The sequence below is a fragment of the Spinacia oleracea genome, chromosome 5, assembly GCF_020520425.1.
Source record: "Spinacia oleracea cultivar Varoflay chromosome 5, BTI_SOV_V1, whole genome shotgun sequence".
NCBI classification, from domain to species: Eukaryota; Viridiplantae; Streptophyta; class Magnoliopsida; order Caryophyllales; family Amaranthaceae; genus Spinacia; species Spinacia oleracea.
In genome coordinates, this window is record NC_079491.1 from 2,627,220 (window position 1) to 2,646,347 (window position 19,128).

General features: G+C 34.0%; 2 protein-coding genes and 1 long non-coding RNA gene across 3 annotated transcripts; all 3 read right to left on the bottom strand.

Annotated features, from left to right (window-relative positions):
• Positions 1-4,321: 4,321 nt before the first annotated feature.
• Positions 4,322-6,127, bottom strand: LOC110782325 (protease inhibitor HPI-like). The gene is made up of 2 exons (XM_021986458.2): positions 5,970-6,127; positions 4,322-4,700 (listed from the first exon to the last, which is right to left on the bottom strand). Exons 1-2 carry the CDS (start codon positions 6,007-6,009, stop codon positions 4,504-4,506), a joined length of 237 nt encoding a protein of 78 aa, XP_021842150.1. The 5' UTR covers positions 6,010-6,127; the 3' UTR covers positions 4,322-4,503.
• Positions 6,128-11,171: 5,044 nt separating this feature from the next.
• Positions 11,172-12,089, bottom strand: LOC110782320 (uncharacterized). The gene is made up of 3 exons (XR_008921392.1): positions 11,933-12,089; positions 11,521-11,809; positions 11,172-11,264 (listed from the first exon to the last, which is right to left on the bottom strand). It is a non-coding gene; the product is annotated as an uncharacterized lncRNA (long non-coding RNA).
• A 6,379-nt stretch (positions 12,090-18,468) lies between these two features.
• LOC110784113 (glu S.griseus protease inhibitor-like) lies at positions 18,469-19,128 on the bottom strand. The gene is made up of 2 exons (XM_056830140.1): positions 18,970-19,128; positions 18,469-18,856 (listed from the first exon to the last, which is right to left on the bottom strand). Exons 1-2 carry the CDS (start codon positions 19,001-19,003, stop codon positions 18,660-18,662), a joined length of 231 nt encoding a protein of 76 aa, XP_056686118.1. The 5' UTR covers positions 19,004-19,128; the 3' UTR covers positions 18,469-18,659.

Genomic DNA, 19,128 nt, shown 5'->3' on the forward strand with positions numbered 1-19,128 from the left:
TACCTTAAATTATTTTATCTGGATAAAAAAAATATTTTATCTGAAAAATAAACCTATTTGTGTGTAAAATTGATTGAATAAAAACTTATTTTTTTTATAAACTGAACTCATCTTACCTGAACTCATCTTAACTTATATTCTATAAAATAAGTTAAAATAAGTCAAAAAGAACAGACCTTAGCTACATGTATACATGTATAATGATTAAATAATTATATTGAAAAATTGCAAACTATTGCGAATTGCCTGGATTGGGGTTAGTGGTTTGAGGGGGATTTTTCTGGGAGCAATCTTTACCAGGGGACCAATTTAGGGGGTAAGTTTTCATTTGATCTAGGTTTGACATATCAGGGGTTATAATTACCAGAGTAATTATTGCTTCTACAATGGTGTTTGATATTGGGTTATAATTACCAGAGTAATTATTGCTTCTACAATGGTGTTTGATATTAAATTATTTATCCAGCTCCTGATTATTAGTTATTATTCCAATTACTGGACATTAGCATTTGATATCCATTTGAGCTCTTTACATCGAACAAAAAAGAAAAAAAAAATAATCCTTCAATCTCAAAATTGAACATGCAAGTAAATTTAGCTCTATTATATTTTCAGTTCATGGATAATCAAAAGAAGATTGGTGAGATAGATCAAGATTTTGTTGAATATCAACCAGTTGTTGAATAAAAAAAATTACGGAGTATAGTTAAATTGGTAATACAAGTAATCAAAATAAAAAATTGAAAGAAGTAGAAACCTGGAATCAAATAATTGACGATTGAATTACATGGATAATCGAAGTCCATGGCCATGGATTCATGGAAGGGAGAGAAGGGGTGATAATTTCTGGCATTTGAAATAACAACAATCGGAAGAGATGTGTCCATAGATGGTTAATGACTGATGGGTTTGGGTGAAATGTTACCCGAGTAATTGTTATCCTAGGGGGAGGCTGAGTAATAGGTTACCCTCATTTGGAGGGCAAAAGTTCCAGGCCCATAAAATCTACCCCAATCCAGGCATTTGTTACAAGCCCATAATTATTACTCCTGTAATTTTTGCACCCTATTACACCCATTCCAGGCAGGGCCTTAGGCCCTATTTGGTTCATTATTAGTAAAGGAAAGGAAGAGAAAAGAAAGGAAGGGAAAGGAAATGAAAAGAATGGAAGGGAAAGTGATTTAATTTTCCTGTGTTTGGTTTAAAGGAAAGAAAGGAAGAGAAGGAAAAAGAAATATAAATGACAGCTTTTAATTTTCTCTTTCATTCCGAATTCCTCCAATTTTGGGAGGAAAGGAAAGTGAAAATTTTATAAAGGAGCTTTCCTTCCAATTCCCTTCCTTTCCTTTCACTTCCCATATAATTATTTGTACCAAATACAGGAAATCTTATTTTAACTTTCCTTTCTTTTCTTTTCCTTCCAATTCTTCCCAACCAAATAAGGCCTTAGAGTAGTAATTACTTGGTTGGCAGGACATCAATGCTTCGCAGAGCATCTTTTCTTGACACTTTGACAGGACGACATCTTTATGTTTCTGTAGTTTAGAGTTTAATTAACAATGAGAATTCAGGTTCTAAGTGAGACATTGTAAGCGAGTTTATATAGACTATTGTTGTAGATTATATTCTATATATCAAGTGGAATAAATTCAGCTTGAGAATTAAGCCTATTTTTTAAGGTTCTTCATCTCCACTTCTTTAATCGTAATTAAGTGGGAAACAAAACATGTATTTTACTAAAAGTAAAAGTTATTCGTATGTATCACATTAAAATAAAATATAAATGAGAAAAATAAACCATATTTGTCATTTGAAGTAGGATAGAGTGTCTTTTAAACCAGTGGCGGAATCAGAATTTTTTTATGGGGGGTAACATTTACATAATCCGAACCTTTCTTTCAATACTTACACTACAAGAATTTGTATCTTTAACGACAACCTAAAAGCCTTTTGCGACGGGGCTAACAACCCAACAATGACGGGAATAACCGTCGCAAATATCTTTTACGACGGGTTTAAGACGGATTTACGACGGAATTTTCAATTAACGACGACCCTTTTTTATGACGGGTTCGCGACAGGAAATCCCGTCGTTAATCAACGATTATTGGCCTTTCACGACGGGATTTCCCATCGTTAATAGTACAATTTCTTGTAGTGTTAATTCGTGGAAACATGATTTCTTTAGTAATTAATTGATTTCATAAAAGAAAACACTAAAAAAGACAATTTTGATCAATTACAAAGTTGTGTTTCTGTACAAAAAAATATGAAAATTCGAAATTCTGTTTAAAAATGAAATGAAACGTGTAATGGCAAGGAAAACCAAGACAAGATAAAGTTCATAAAATAGAAAAAGAGGGGGAGGAAATAGAGGAATTAATTCGATCCTTGCACCACGGTAAATACGAAGTATTAGTATTCATAATTCAGGCAAAACTAGCTCAGCTAAAGTTGGTTTGTGATACATTTTAAACTTGTTATTTCCTACATTTTTTTTAAATTACACCATCTTAGATTTCACGCTTGCCAATGTACTATTTTAATTATTAATATCTCTCATTATACATTTGAAAAAATTATAAAAGTTTGATAATGTGAAAGTATATTTCGAGACGAACCTAACAAGATCCCACATGAATATATTTTTCTTTACATATAAATCACAAAAAATAACTATATAAGAATGTGTGAATAGTGTTAAAATCTAAGATTGTGCAATTAAAAAAATGGAGGAATTATAGTTCTACATAGGGTGACGTAGCCACAACCAGCCAGCCCTAGTTCCCCCACGGCTCCATAAATAAAATAAATTAATTAATCTTCATAGTCAATAAATAATTATTCGGATTTTTCATGAAATGCCCCTGAGGTTTGTCTTAATGCACCAAATACCCCTAAACTTTCCAGAATGCACCAAATACCCCTGAGGTTTAGTATAAATACACAAAATGCCCAAATTGACTATTTTTCGTTAACTCCGTTAACTTATCCGTTAACTTAACTTTAATTTAATTTAATTTTTATTTTTCTCTTTTCCTTTTAATTTCTTTTATTTTTCATTCATTTTTCTTTCTCTCCCCTTCCTTCTTCCCTGTTAAAAATGGCAGCCATTTTCCTGAGTTGGAAGCACCATGGCAGCCCTTCTCTTCCTCACCACCACCACACACCGCCATGCTAACCCCTTCTCTTCCTCACCACCACCCCACACCGCCACCGCCACCGGCGAAACAGATCGATTTTCCTCTCTCAAAATCCAGATCCCCAAAAAATTGATTCCCAAATCAGCAATGGGGGATTTCAATCAACCATTGCTGCTAGTTGCCTTGACCGTAACGGAGGGGGATGTGCGGGGGAGGGCAACGACGCCAACGAGGAAGGCGAAGTGGGGTTTGGTGGCGGCGGCAGTGGGGAATGAGGAAGGTGGGGGAAGTGAGGGGGAGGGAAACGCGGGTTTGGTGGTGGCGACAGTAGTGGGGAGCAGTGGGTAAGGTGGGGGAGGGGAGGGAAACGCCGCCGGTGAGGAAGGGGGGAGTGGGGTTTGATGGTGGCAGCATGTCGGTGGTGGGGTTTGGTGGTGGCAGCATGGTTGCGTTCTATCTCCTCTAATTAATTGGTCCTGTGTGGATGGAGGTGGTTGCGAGGATGCTATGGTTGGTGTTGATAATGGAGAGAGGAATTAGGGGGTTGACATGGTGGTGGTGGACTTGAGGAGACAGACCAAAGGTATAAGGTGGGAATGAAGAATCCAAATTTTTTTGGGTAATTGGTTCTTTCATTTAATTAAGGGTTAATTAATTTAATTAAGGGGTAATTACGGGTTAATTAATATAATTAATGGTTAATGTTAGGATAAATAAAGAAAACGGTTTATTAAGGGCAAAAATGTAAACATACGCTAACGGGGACTTAACGTCCGTTAACCTTATGGGCATTTTGTGTATTTATACTAAACCTCAGGGGTATTTGGTGCATTCTGGAAAGTTTAGGGGTATTTGGTGCATTAAGACAAACCTCAGGGGTATTTCATGAAAAATCCGATAATTATTTAATTAATTGGAATGTTTTAAGATTCATAATTGAAATTGCTTATATTATCTATCAACTACTTTCCTTTGTAGTAGTCTCTTTCGATTTGATTAATTGTAATGGTGTAACGTTCACGGTAAAATAAATAAGCGCGACCACTACATTTTCTTGTAGTTAATATAAACATAGATCAGATCAGATCAGATCAGAAAAAATAAGTTCAGATCAGATCAGGAGCAATAAGGTGAACTAAATAGGGCCTAAATCGATCAACTCAATTACGTTAGTGGAATGGAAGGGCGAAATTGATGTTATCGATTATCATGATTATGGATCACAACTACCTAATGGTAGTACATAAATACATAATACATGGACAAAGCAACATATATCAACTTTGCAAATACACTTTATTTATTACAATATGATTTTAAGTAGCGTACATTTTTGTATGTTGCCTTAGCCTGTTTTAGCTTATCCAATGTAGGGAGTACTGGACACTTTTCCACAGGTGTCAACAAAAACCCTAACACGATCAGTCCTGTAGTCTTTAGTAACAGGGCTACCTTCTGGTAGAACGACGACGTTCTTCACTGAACAGTTTTCGGATTTGATTATTCCTGCTGCCTCATTTCCATCTTTTCCAACTAGTTCAGGCCATGATTTCTTCCCTGTATAACATTTTTTCACAATATTGTCAATCAACAAAATAAATATATATGTACCTCTCCGTTTCGCAATAGATGCATCATTTCTTTTTTCACGTATCCCAACATGCTTCTTTGTGCATTAATATCTTTAATTGCGTGTAAGTAAAAATTATAAAAAAATGATATTTGAAATCCTCACATTGATACGAATTTAACAAGATCTCACTTGACTATGTTTGTTTTTAGGCAAATTTGCCAAAAAGGACCTTTTATAACTCAAATTTTGCGAGAAAGGACCTTATATAATTTTTTTTGTGAAATCACACCTTAATGTAAATTTTTTTGCGAGAAAGGACCTTAGGGAAGTTTCCGGCATTGACTAAGCTTTTCCAGCCACTGACTTGCACGTGAGCAACATGTGTGGCTTAAGTTGGCTAAAGACACTGATTTTCCCGAGTCTTAAATTTTCAAACTTGATTTTATTCGATTTTTTTTTCAACTTTAGGTTTTAAATCTTAGAATTTTGGAGGAAAATTGGGTGTTGTTAGCAAAAATAAAGCCACACGTGCTTCTCACGTGCAAGTCAATGGCCGGAAAAATTCAGTCAATGCCGGAAACTTACTTTTGGTTGTCTTTTGCAAAAAAAAAATTACATTAAGGTGTGATTCTACACAAATAAATTATATAAGGTCCTTTCTCGCAAAAAAATTTACATTAAGGTGTGATTTTACAAAAAAAAATTATATAAGGTCCTTTCTCGCAAAATTTGGGTTATAAAAGGTCCTTTTTAGCAAATTTGCCTTGTTTTTACATAATGTGAAATAATAATTGTCAAAGTTAGTTAATGAATAGTGTCCAAAAGAGAAACGATGCATCTATTGCGGAACGGAGGAAGTAATACATATATACCCAATTATTGGGGACATACCCTGCTCGAATTCAGATAAATCGAAATTGAGTTACCCTTAAAGTAAATTAGTACACTACGACTCTGTTCTATTCGACTTATTTTAGCTGAACTTATATTATTTGAACTTATGTTAATTGAACTTATGTTAATTTATTTTATCTGAAATAAACTAATTTTGTTTGAAATAAACTTATTTTGTGTACAATTGATTGGAAAAACTTATTTTGCCGACTTATAATTAACTTATTTTCTATAAAATAAGTTTTTCATTGAAATAAGTTAAAATAACTTGAACATAACAATCCCTACGTATATATAAGAATTAAATAATTATATCGAAAAATTGCGCGTAAACTATTTCGAATCAGAGTAGTAATTACCTTGGCAGGACATGGACATCTTTTCTTGGCAGGACGACATCTTTCTGTTTTTGTAGTATGGAGTTTAATTTAACAATGAGAAGTACGAACGTTTTCTTTGGCAATTCCTGGTTCTAAGTAAGACATTGTAAGGGAGTTTATATAGAAAATTGTTGTAGATTCTATCTAGAAGAATAAATTCAGCTTGAGACTTAAGCCTTGTTTTTGAAGGTTCTTCACCCCCACATCTTTACTATAAGTGGGAAACAAAACATATATTCTATTAAAAGTAAAAGTTATTCGTATGTACGTGACTAAAATGGGAAAAATAAACCATATTTGTCATTTGAATTAGGATAAAGTTTCTTTTGTCATTTGAATTAGGATAGAGTTTCTTTTGAATCAGTCCAGCGTTTGAAAGCAATAGGGATGGAAATATCCAGTAAATGATCCATTAATCCGGTCACCCGCTGTAATTAAACGGATAAAAACCCGAATTAAATGGATGAAGAGCGGGTGATGGGTGAAGCGGGTGATGGGTGAAGCGGGTGATCAGTGGCGGAGATAGGGGGGCGGGTGGGAGCGGCCGCCCCCCAACAATTTTAAAAAACACTAATATATAGTAATAAATACTAAAATATGTCACTAAATGCTACTTGTCTTAATGGTTATTTTGAGTTTAATAATTCATTTATACTCCTTGAACTAGGGTTTGAATCCTAATACTATACCCTTTCTTTTTTTAGTTTTATTTTTTTCCCTCGCCCCCCCCTTAGTTTTAGTTCCATTTTTTTTCTCGCCCACCCTACGTTGAATTCCTGGCTCCGCCACTGCGGGTGATGTTTTTTTATCCATCACTCGTTTACCACCCAATCCGTTACCTGTTTATTTTAAATATATTATTTATATTTATATTTAAACATAAAATGTGTTGATAAATCCATTACTTATTAAAGTTAGTGCGCGCTTGTAGGGATGTCAACGAGCCGAGCCGAGCCGAGTATTTGCCTGTTCGAGCTAGGCTTGATAAGAAATTTTCGAGCTCGAGCTCGAGCCGAGCTTAACCAAGCTTTCATTTTTCCTATTCGAGCTTGGCTCATTTAAGTTTTTTGTTGTTCGAGCTTAGCTCACGAGTAGCTTGTTTAAGTTCAAGCTCGAGTCGAACCGAGCTATTAGCAAACGAGCCTTAATAAACGAGCTTTTAACAAACGAGCTTTAATAAACAAACAAGATTGAATTTAAACGATCATATTAATAAGAGAAATATCATTTTCAAAAATTATAAAACATAAAAACATAAACTTAAGGGTTTTGACCTTCAAGAATATTAATATATCCTTGATTGAAGAAATAAGAATAGTAAACATATACAGTTTTGGTAGTTTGGGTACTAGTATTTAGTTAATTTCTTACCCTTAATTTTAGCAAAATTATATGAATAATATCATAATATATTATTTGTTAATATTTTATTATATTTACTATAGAAACATTTTTGTAGAAATTTAATATAAACGAGCTTTTAAATGAGCTTATAAACGAACACGAACGAGCTTGGAAACGGATATGAACGAGTTGTTCGCGAGCCTAAACGAGTAGAACATTAGGTTGTTCGAGCTAGTATCGTTTATTAAACGAGCTTCAAATTTTTGTTCAAGCTCGTTTGTTTACTAATGACCGAGCTTTGACCGAGCTTGTTCACGAGTTGTTCGCAAGTGTATCGGCTCATTGACATCCCTAAGTGCTTGTTTTATTTTTTAAAGTTATAATTTATGCGTAATAAGCAATAATTATATTTTTTGAGATGAATGCAGGTATATAATTTTTTTTCTTTTGGTTAATTATTATGCATATTATTAGGTGGTGATTTTTTAATGATTTATCATTTTTACCCAAATATCACCCGATCCACCTGGTTCACCCACGGGTGATGGATGAACGAAATGTGGGTGATGAGTAAAGCGGGTGACGGATGGACCGGGTGGAGCGGATGGATGCGAGTGATGCTCCACCCGATCCAAATCCCACCCATTTCCATCCCTAGAAAGCAGGGGATAGTAAGGAAGAGAATCTTCACTCTCAAGCATAAAACAGTACGTTGATTGCCGAGTAATCGGCGAGTTTTTTTATCTTACATAAATCAAAGATCGGAAAGTATGGCATTCCATTCCTTTGATATAACCAAGGCTGAATAGCTTGTACGTCCTTGTCCTTGATCATGATAAGCATATTTAAAACTACTAAACAAATTAATGTATACTATTATTAATTAAAACTCCAAGACAAAGAATGTCATATCGTTGTTTTGAACCTGTGACTTCTCATTTATTAATAACACCTTTTAACCACTATGCCACGAGTCCACGACTCATTTTGTTGTTCTTATACGTTCAAAATTATATTAAAGCAATATAATTAGAAAGTGATCTAAATAATTTCTTAATAGTCTTGCACAAAAATTAGTTATTAATTTTTCGAGTTACTAATCCTTATATGATAAAATTTATTAAAGCATACTCAAAGCAAGATACATAGTAATCTAACAAATTAATTAGACTTAAAACAAGTTATATATAATAATCTAATTGATCCATTTTTATACGGATTTTTCATGAAATGCCCCCGAGGTTTGCCTTAATGCACCAAATACCCCTAAACTTTCCAGAATGCACCAAATACCCCCGAGGTTTTAAAAAATAACACAAAATACCCTTAATGAGCATTTTCCGTCCATTCCGTTAAGTCTCCGTTAGCGTGAATTTACTTTTTTGCCCTTTCTCAACCATTTTCTCTACTAATCCTAATATTAACACTTAATTATATCAATTAAAACTAAAAAAATTTAATTAACTATTATTTTTTAAACAAATCAAAACTTTGGGCTTTCTTTCACTTATACTACTCTCTTCTTTCACGCCATCAATCATCAATTCATCATCATTATCATCTTCTTTTTCTTCTCTTCCGCCACCATTAATTGCTTCGTTGTAGGCTAAGATGATGATTTGGAAGCCAACATTGCTCCCCCCTTTCTGCCTGGAACGAAGCCCACCTCTCGATCTCCTTCCTTGGTGCACCACCGGGACACAATCCACCCATAGCCACCGGGATTGTTGGGCGGTGGTGGCTATGGGTGGACTGCGTACGTACGACGAAAAACATGGCTGAGAGGAGAGAGGGTAGTGGTGGTGGAGCTTGGCTGGGAGCCTGGGAGGAGAGAGAAAAGAACACCCAGCTACCACCGCCCATGTTCCTTCTTCCCTCTGCCATGGAAATCGCCGCCCAGCTACCAAAACAACGCCATTGCCCTTCCTTGTCTCTCCTCTTTCTCCCAAAACCCAGAAAAAATTCACCCAGAAAAAGACCCAAAAATCCAAAAAACACACAAAATTATCAACAATCACACAAAATCGATAAAGCAAGCACGAATTTTGTCAAAGAAACAAACAGATCGTATACATTTCCGTCAATTAGCGACGAAAACTTCCAAATTCGAGAAATTAACGCTTAATATCTGGGAAGTCGGCAGGTGTTTGAACAACAAAATAGAAAGGTACAACTCCATTAATGGGTCCAATTTTCCATATGAACTTATGTAGGTTTTGGGTGTTGGATTAATTATATACTTCTCCACTAATCATTCATTTTTGGAGGGAGTAAAAGTTGAGTTTCTTGGCGAATTGCGGGTGTTGGAATTGTGAAGGTGGAATTGTGAAGGTGGCGAATAGAAGGGAAGAAGAAGGGTTAATTGATTTTATTTTTTTTGGGGATAATTGATTTATTTTGGGGTTAATTGATTTTTTTTTGGGGGGTTAATTGCTTTAATTAAGGGTTAAAATTTAATGTTAACGGAGACATAACGGAATGGACGGAAAATGCTCATTAAGGGTATTTTGTGTTATTTTTTCAAACCTCGGGGGTATTTGGTGCATTCTGGAAAGTTTAGGGGTATTTGGTGCATTAAGTCAAACCTCAGGGGCATTTCATGAAAAATCCGATTTTTATACTATCGGGGGCATCGCCCGAGACACTAACTAGTTGTATCTGTAACCTCTTATATTTTTTTTTGAAGGAAAGCCCTAGATAACCTCTTATATTAATCTATCGAAAATTTGTAATACGTACAAACTGATGACCTCGGAAAGCCTCACTAATCCAGTCATAGATGAGAAAGGTGCTTGTTACAAAATTACAATGTTATGCACCTAGCTAGCAAGCATCCATAAACGTTTTCTAGTTCCTTAAATCCAGTTTTGGTCGAAAATATAATAACATGCTTGAGTAATAAAGGATGATGGGATATACACTCCCTTGACTAGAAGTTTTGAGAAGCAGCTCCCCCCGACTAATTGTCATTTACAGAAACATGTAAACCATTAAAACTCACAGTACAATTGTTATCTTTAGCCAATTTTTGCACCATTAATAAATTAAATTATAATATATGTATTCAACAAATTCAAATAACCAAATTGTTCATATCAGAATCGATATGTCTAGATTATCTACAAATTAGAACCAATATGTCCAGATTATCTACAAATTAGAACCAATATGATATGTCCAGATCTTGTACTTATCAAAACTTATTTGTTCAGCTCATGTTCATATCTAAACCAATTTGTTTAGATCAAAATAAATCTATATATCCAGATCAGAACTGATTTATCTAATGTCCAAATGAGAACTAGTTTGTCCAAACCATGCCCAGGTCATAATTAATTTGTTTGATCTTGTCTAGATCAGACGCGATCTATCCAGACCATATCCATTTAAGAACTAATATTTACAGATCGGAATTAATCTATATATACAAATCATGTACGTCCAAATCAAAACTAATATGTCCAGATTAGAACGGGTCTATTCAGATCTTGTACGTTCATATGAGAACCAATATGTCCAGATCATGTACAGCAAAACCGATATGGTCAGATGATTTCCAAAGCTTCACATATCATTTCCACATCAGAACCGATATGTTCAGACCATGTCCAAATCAAAACTGATATGTTCAAATCATGTCAACATCAATCCATTATGTCTAGATTAGAACCAATATGTCCAGATCAGTACATCAGAATCGATCTGTTCAGATGATTTCCAAAGCTGCCTACGTATATATTTGTTGATGTTTCATTATTCTTTTTTAGAGTACGTATTAAGTAGGTGTCATGAGTTTTCTCACAAGAACGTTAGTGGAATGGAAGGGAGAAATCGATATAGTACGTAAACAATGGAAACAAACATTATCATTGATGTTATATATGGATCATCATGATCACTACCTAGTGGTAGTACATAAGTACATACTTCCTCCGTTTAAAAAAGATCTTTACACTTATTATTTGCACGGACTCCGGTGCAATTTTTGACCGTTAATATATCCAATTTTGTAGGAAAAAAATTATAAAAATTTAATATTCTCAAAATGAATAACGAGACCAATCTAACAAAATCTTACATGTAACATTTTGATGTATATAATAGTGGGAATTTACGGTCAAAGTTTTCATACTTTAGACACATTTTTCAAAGCGTAAAGAACTTTCTGAAACGGAGGTAGTAGTACATAACTACATAGGCAGTTCAAGATCGAGTAGTGCACATTTCATTTACTACAATATGATATTAAGTAGTGCACATCACATAACATGTTTTAACTTATCCAATGGAGGGAGTATGGACCACCTTTTTACAGGAATCAACAAAAATAAAAACACGGTCACACCTAAAGTCAAAAATTGTTAGGCTACCCTCTGGTACGACGACAGTCAGCTTCACGAAACAGTTTTCGGATTTGATTATTTCTGCTGCCTCTTCCCCATCTTTTCCAACTAGTTCCGGCCATGATTTCTTCCCTATAACCAAAATTTTCACAATATTGTATATCAACAATTAATTAGTAGTATGCCCAAACCCTGCTCGAATTCAGATTAATCGAAGTTGCAAATTATATTGATTATAATTAGTGTCATAATTACCTTGGCAGCCAGGCATCTTTTCTTGACAGGATGACATCTTTCTGTTTCTGTAGTATGGAGTTTAAATGTTTACTTAACAATGAGATCGAATTTAGGATAAGTGAGACATTGTAAGCGAGTTTATATAGACAATTTAGGATATTGTTGTAGATTCTATCAAGTGGAATAAGGTTCTTCCTCCTCACTTCTTTGATCTAAGTGGGAAGCAAAAGATATATTCTTATACGTAGTCAAAGTTATTCGTATATTGTCACATATAATAAAATATATACACGTGAGGGAAAATTAGAAAAACAAACCATAAACTATATTGTCATTTTTTATTTTTTTATTTTTGAAAGGAAAATTAATTCATTAATAAAGAGTCATACGACAACTACGGTCGTTGACTGATTCTTGCACTGTAGAACGTCTCTCGTATATAACGCTGGAACGTGCAGCCTTTTCAGAGAGAGGGTATAACGATTTGTTGTAGCCGCGAGGATGATTTGCACTTGATTCAACTGAATGTAGTCGAAAAATTGATATCTTTTGCGATCCCGCATAAAACTTTACCAACGAACCAATTATACATAAACCAACTGAACGACAAACCAAACATACTAATACTCACTCCACCATAGGGAGACTAACGAATAAGGACGAACTCCGCCCATATGGTGAAAACTTATTGAATTTAAGAGAAAATAACTGAATTAAATGAAGGAAAAGGGTCAAAAATAGTCTAATTTCCGAAGAAATTAGACAATTTTCGGCCTACGGCGACTAAGAAAATAAACCCTAGAAAATAAGAGAGGGAGAGAGGATGGGAGAGCCGAGAGAACTATACTATATTGTCATTTGATTTAGGCTAGACGAACCGAATTTCCTTATGAATTTGTAGATAATTAGATATGTATAGTTCAACTCTCAGCTTGTTCATTGAACAACAAAAATGCGATGGAATAGACTATTTTTTTTGTTTGATTGAGAAGTTGATCGCCAAGTAATCGACAAGTTTTTCGATCTTGATATGAATATACTTCCTCTATTTTTTAATAATTGCACCATCTTGGTTTTAGCACGTACTATTCCCATATTCTTATATAGTTATTTTTGTGATTTATATGTAAGGAAAAATATATTCACGTGGGATCTTGTTAGATTCGTCTCAAAATATACTTTCAAATTATCAAACTTTTATAATTTTTTAAAATTTATAATGAGAGATATTAGTGGTTAAAATAGTGCTAAAGGTCAATAATTGTTGATTAACGACATGATTTTCCGTGGTGAACCCGTCATAAAAGGGGGTCGTCGTTAATGGAAAATCTCGTCGTTAACCCGTCGTAAAAGACATTTGCGACGGTTGTTCCCGTCTTTGTTGGGTACGTTGTTATCCCCGTCGTAAAAGCCCTTTTACGACGGGATTTTTACCCGTCGTTATTAGGTTGTCGTAAAAGATACAAATTTTTGTAGTGTTTCAAACGTTTAAAAATTATAAAAAGTTGATATTTAAAAAATATTTATTAAGACGAATCTAATAAGACTCCACACGACTATATTTTTTCTAATGTGTAAATCAAAAAATGAAGTCAAAAGAGCTTGTATGAATAGTGTCAAAAACTCAATTGTGTTATATAAATAAGAATGAAGGAAGTATTTGTTTTACATTGAGCATCACTAATCCAGTAAAACCTACGTAGTAGTTCTCATTTTAAAAAAAAAAACATAGTTAACAAGCATCAACAAACGTTTTCTAGTTCCTTAAATCCAGTTTGTTTCGAAATCTATCTATACTATATATTAAAAGGCGTTTCTAACAAAGTATATATGACACGTGGAACTCTATGACACGTTATCAATTGAGCAAGGAATATGCATACAAAAATTTCACATGGCAAGGCTAGAATACAAGACCACCAAGATGTAAGGTAGAAATCTTACCATCTTAGCCAACTACTTGATATGATTTTTACTCCAAATAAATACATATAACTTGAAATAATGAATGTTTATTACGAGTACTATGTAATAACTCTTGCAACTATTTTATACTTTCACTAGATCGTGATGGAAAAAACATTTTAGTTGGATACCAAATAAATTTTAAGGCAAAGTAACAATTATTCATACTAAAATCAAATTATATTATTTTAAGTAGAAATCCGAGGCATCGCCCGGAAAATACACTAGTTAAATATTATTACCTGCTTCCATGGGTCATTAGGAGAATAGGAGGTACTTCAACAACATACTCAAATTCGATTCACATAACCAATTTGTTCATATAAGAATCGATACGTCTAGAATTTTTAGACATATATACACGTTCTTAACAAAACTTATTTATTCAACTCATGTTCATATTTGAACCAATATGTTTAGATCAAACGAATCTATCCAGATCATAATTGATTTATCTAGATCATGTTCAAATGACCGAGAACCAATTTGTCCAGATTATAATTAATTTGTTTCAATCTTGTCTAGATCAGAAGCGATTTATCTAAAAAAAACAACAAGTATAGATCAGTACCGATCTATCCAGATCATGTATGTCCAAATCAAAACTAATATGTCTAGATTATAGCCGATCTATTCAGATCATGTACGTACGCCCATAACATAATCAATATGTCCAGATCATCTATAGCATAATCAATCTACTCGAGTGATTTCCATATCTACTTAGACCATTTTCAGATCTGAACCGATTTATTCAAATTATGTCCAGATCAAAACCGATATTTACAAATCATGTCCACATCAAACCAATATGTCCATATTAGAACTAATTTGTCCAGTTCATGTCAATATCATGACCCATATTTCTAGATCATAATATATATGTCCAGATCACGTTAAATCATAACAAAATGTGCGTAGAACATGCATTAAAGAGCGTATGGAGCGCAATGGAGGTCGAACTTCTCGCTAGCTAGACTCAAATATAGGTAAATTTTCGGTCATTTGTCCATTTTGTTCATTAATATCAATATTAACAATATTTTATGTGAATATATGTTTAATTTTTTGAATGTAAGTATTTAATATTCCCTCTGATAAAGTATATTAAAATTTTACACTTCAATCGTCCGTTCGTGTTACTGCCGTTACGATTGCGGGGGAGTGTTAGAGTTATGATATATCTAGGGTCACTATAAGAAATTGTACTATTAACGACGGGAAATCCCGTCACGAAAGGCCCATAATCGTTGAATAACGACGGGATTTCATGTCGCGAACCCGTCATAAAAGGGGGCCGTCGTTAATAGAAATCCCGTCGTAAATCCGTCGTAAACCCGTCGTAAAAGACATTTGCGACGGTTATTCCCGTCATTTTTGGTTGTAAGCCCCGTCGCAAAAGGCTTTTGCGACGGGATTTTTGACCCGTCGTAATTAGGTTGTCGTTAAAGATACAAATTCTTGTAGTGGGTTCTAGTATGTTTAGGAAACTAGAGTTGTGTTAGTTTAGGAATCTAATAGAATCATATACCTAACAGAGTTATGTTATGGTTCCTATATAAACCAATGATGTAATTAACCATAACCAGTTCAGTTATATTATCGTCAATCAATATTATTCCCTTTAGTTTAACACCCTCCGTTCCTTTTTATTTTTTACGTTTGGTGTTATGCACGTGATTTAACAAATAGTTAATGAGAACCTTAGTAGAACCAAAGGGCAAAATCGATGTAGAACATAAACAATAGAATTGAAACAAGCATTATTATAGATGTTATGGATCATCATGATTACTACCTAGTAGTAGTACATAAATACATAGAACATAACTACATACTGCCTTAGTAGTAAACTAGACAGTTCAAGGGCAGCAACTAATAATGTGCACATTTTATTTACTAGAGTACAATCGATATTAAGTAGTGCACGTTTTTGTAGGTTGCCCATAACAGGTTTTAGCTTATCCAATTATGGGAGTTTCGACCACTAGTCCACAGGCATCAACAAAAACCCGAACACGGTCATACCTTAAGTCTAGAGTAACGGGACTACCCTCTGGAAGGACGATGACGTTCTTCACGGCACAGTTTTCGGATTTGATTATTCATGCTGCCTCCTTCCCATCTTTCCCAACTAGTTCTGGCCATGATTGCTTCGTTGTTTGCAAAGTTTTCACAACATATGAAGATTAATTGAAATTGAATTACCCTTAAAGATCGGTACACTACGGGTGCGCGTGTTCTATTCACTTTGTTTTCACATTTTTTCGGAACTTACCATGAACTTAATTATATTAACTTATTAGAATTTATCAAAACTTATTTTATTCATAAATTGTATTTGACTTATCCTTTTTTTGTGAACTTATCTGAACTGATTTTTCCTTAGATAATTGAAATAAGGTGAATAGAACAGAGTCTGCGTATATAGAGATTAAACTATTGCTAACTAGAGTAGTAATTACCATGGCCAGACATCTTATCTTTTCTCTTTCTGTAGTTTGGAGTTTAACAATGGAAACTACGTTACATACGTTTGATTTGGTAATTCCTGGTGCTAAGTGAGAGATTGTTAGCAAGTTTATATAGATTAAAGACTATTAGGATAGTGGTATAGATTCTATCAAGAGGAATAAACTAAGCTTGAGACTTAAGTTATTCGTATATATCACATTAAAATAAAATACACGCGAGGAAATTGAGAAAAATAAACCATAAGGTACGACTATGTTCGGTTCGACTTTTTATTTTGACTTATTTCATTAAAAATAAGTTGAGATAAGTTCGGTTAGAGCAATTTCAATTCATCGGCAAACTAATTTGACAATTAACTAGTTATGCCATATAAGATTTTAAGCTATTTTATTTTCTAGCTAATTTGTGATCCATGTCTAGCAATTACGAAATAGCTTGTTATTTAAATTGGACACACTTGTCAATTAATTATATGACAACTTTTGGAAGTTAGTTATCAAGCAAATTAGTTTGTTTAAGTTGATTTGTTTGGCCAAGCTAATTTACTATTTTCACTCCAATAGTCTAGCTATTAGCTTTAAACTTTTATAAATTTAAAAATAGTCTCTAGCTACAACCATTGGAGTTGTTCTTAAGTTTAGTTATGTTCAGATAAGTTTAGTTAAGTCCAGTTAAATTTAGTTAAGTTCACATAAGTTCACCTTATTTTCATTTATTTCCGGAAAAATAAGTTCAGTTAATTAAGTTCAGATAAGTAAAGGTAAGTTAAGATAAGTTTTTTTTTTTTTGGTTATTGATTAATTTTTTCTTTGGGGCATTATCTTTTAACATATCCATGATCCTAAATTAGATATATATCAAATATGGTAAGATTTCAAAAAAAAAACATTGGAGGAAATTAAATATGGTACTCGGTAAGATTTATCTTAAATTTTTTTATTCTTTTTAAAGTAAAATTAATTCATTAATAAAGAGCCATACGATATTCATAAGACAGATATGTATCTAACAAATATACATAACAAATTGAATCAAATAAAAGTTTTCTTCGTCAAAACTGTGATCGTTAACTAAATCTTGCATTGCATAACCTCTCATATACGTAACGTTACATTGGAATATGCAACCTTTTTCAGAGAAGGGTCTAACGATATATTGTACCGCGATGATGATGTCCATGGCCACTTTATTCATCTGAGTGTACTCAAAAAGTAACATATGTTGCAATCCCGTTTAAATTTCATCAACAAACCAATTCCAGCTAGATAAATCCAATAAGAAGCTAGGAACGAGAAACCAAATATACTAAAACTAACTCCATTACAGGGTGAGTAGCAACTAATGGATTTTCTCTCTCTCCCTCCTCCCCCTCTCTCAAACCCTAGCCTTCCATCAACGGATTCTAAAGGGGCTTCCGATCCATCGGTTTATACCGGCCGGTGCAAAACCCATTACATTTTTGTGTTTATTTTGCTTGCATTGCTTTTTGTTTTTTAGATATATAATAATGATTCATTCCCGTACGTACGAGGAACATATAACATTTCTCCCTTGAAAATTATAGACAGGAATTCCTCTCGTTGCGAGAAACTTTTCTTTTTGTTTTCTAACATTCAGGAATCAGGATCGCATATCTAAAGGACAAACGTAAACTTTGTTCTTTGGTAAAAATTTGTATGAGATCACAACGAGTTTCAATTCCACGTACGCGCGAACACGTTCAAATGGAAATCATCCTCACTATTGTACGTATATGAGAACGTATTTAGTGGAATGGAAGGGCGAAATCGATGTACGGAGTAGCACGTAAACAATAGAATTGAAACAAACATTATCATTGATGTTATGGATCATCATGCATGATCACTACCTAGTGGTAGTACATAACTACTACCTCCGTTCCTAAAAGTTCTTTACGCTTTCCGTTTTAGTCCGTTCCTGAAAGTTCTTTACGCTCCTACTTTATTCCATTTTTACTCCTATTTGGCCCACCATAAATTACCCACTCACAATACTTTAATATTAGTTTCCACCCACTCACATTGTTGGACAATTTATAGCCACTCATTTTTCATTTGTTACCCCACCATCACATGTTCACCAAAATTCCTTAATTACCGTGCAAATAGTAACCGTAAAGATCATTTAGGAACGGAGGTAGTACATAGTACATACTGAGTGCTACCTAGCTAGTAGGCTAGGCAGTTCAAGAGCAACAACTATTAACGTGCACATTTTATTTACTATAATATGATATTAAGTAGTGCACATTTATGTAGGTTGCCCATAGCATGTTTAATTTAGCTTAAGTAATGACGGGAGTTTTGACCACCTTTCCACATGAATCAACAAAAACCCTAACACGGTCACACCTGAAGTCTGCAGTAACTATACTACCCTCTGGTAGGACGGGAGTCTGCTTCACGAAACAGTTTTCGGATTTGATTATTTCTGCTGCCTCATTCCCATCTTTTCCAACTAGTTCTGGCCATGATTTCTTCCCTGAATTCAAAATTTTCACAATTTTGTAAGTCAACAATAGTATACTAAACCCTGCTCGAATTTAGATTAATCGGAATCGCAAAGTATATATTGTTAATTAGAGTAGTAATTACCTTGGCAGGACATGTTTGCTTGGCAGGATGACATCTTTCTGTTTCTGTAGTATGGAGTTTAAATCAACAATGAGAAGTACGTACGTTTTCTTTGGCAAATTCGTGGTGCTAAATGAGACATTGTAAGCGAGTTTATATAGACTATTTAGGATATTATTG

Bases quoted from the DNA above. Each gene is read 5' to 3' on its own strand.
- LOC110782325 (XM_021986458.2), bottom strand. From the start codon at position 6,009: ATGTCGTCCTGCCAAGAAAAGATGTCCATGTCCTGCCAAG. The intron at 4,701-5,969 runs GTAATTACTACT...AATGTTATACAG, and splicing joins GATGTCCATGTCCTGCCAAG to GGAAGAAATCATGGCCTGAA.
- LOC110784113 (XM_056830140.1), bottom strand. From the start codon at position 19,003: ATGTCATCCTGCCAAGCAAACATGTCCTGCCAAG. The intron at 18,857-18,969 runs GTAATTACTACT...TTTTGAATTCAG, and splicing joins AGCAAACATGTCCTGCCAAG to GGAAGAAATCATGGCCAGAA.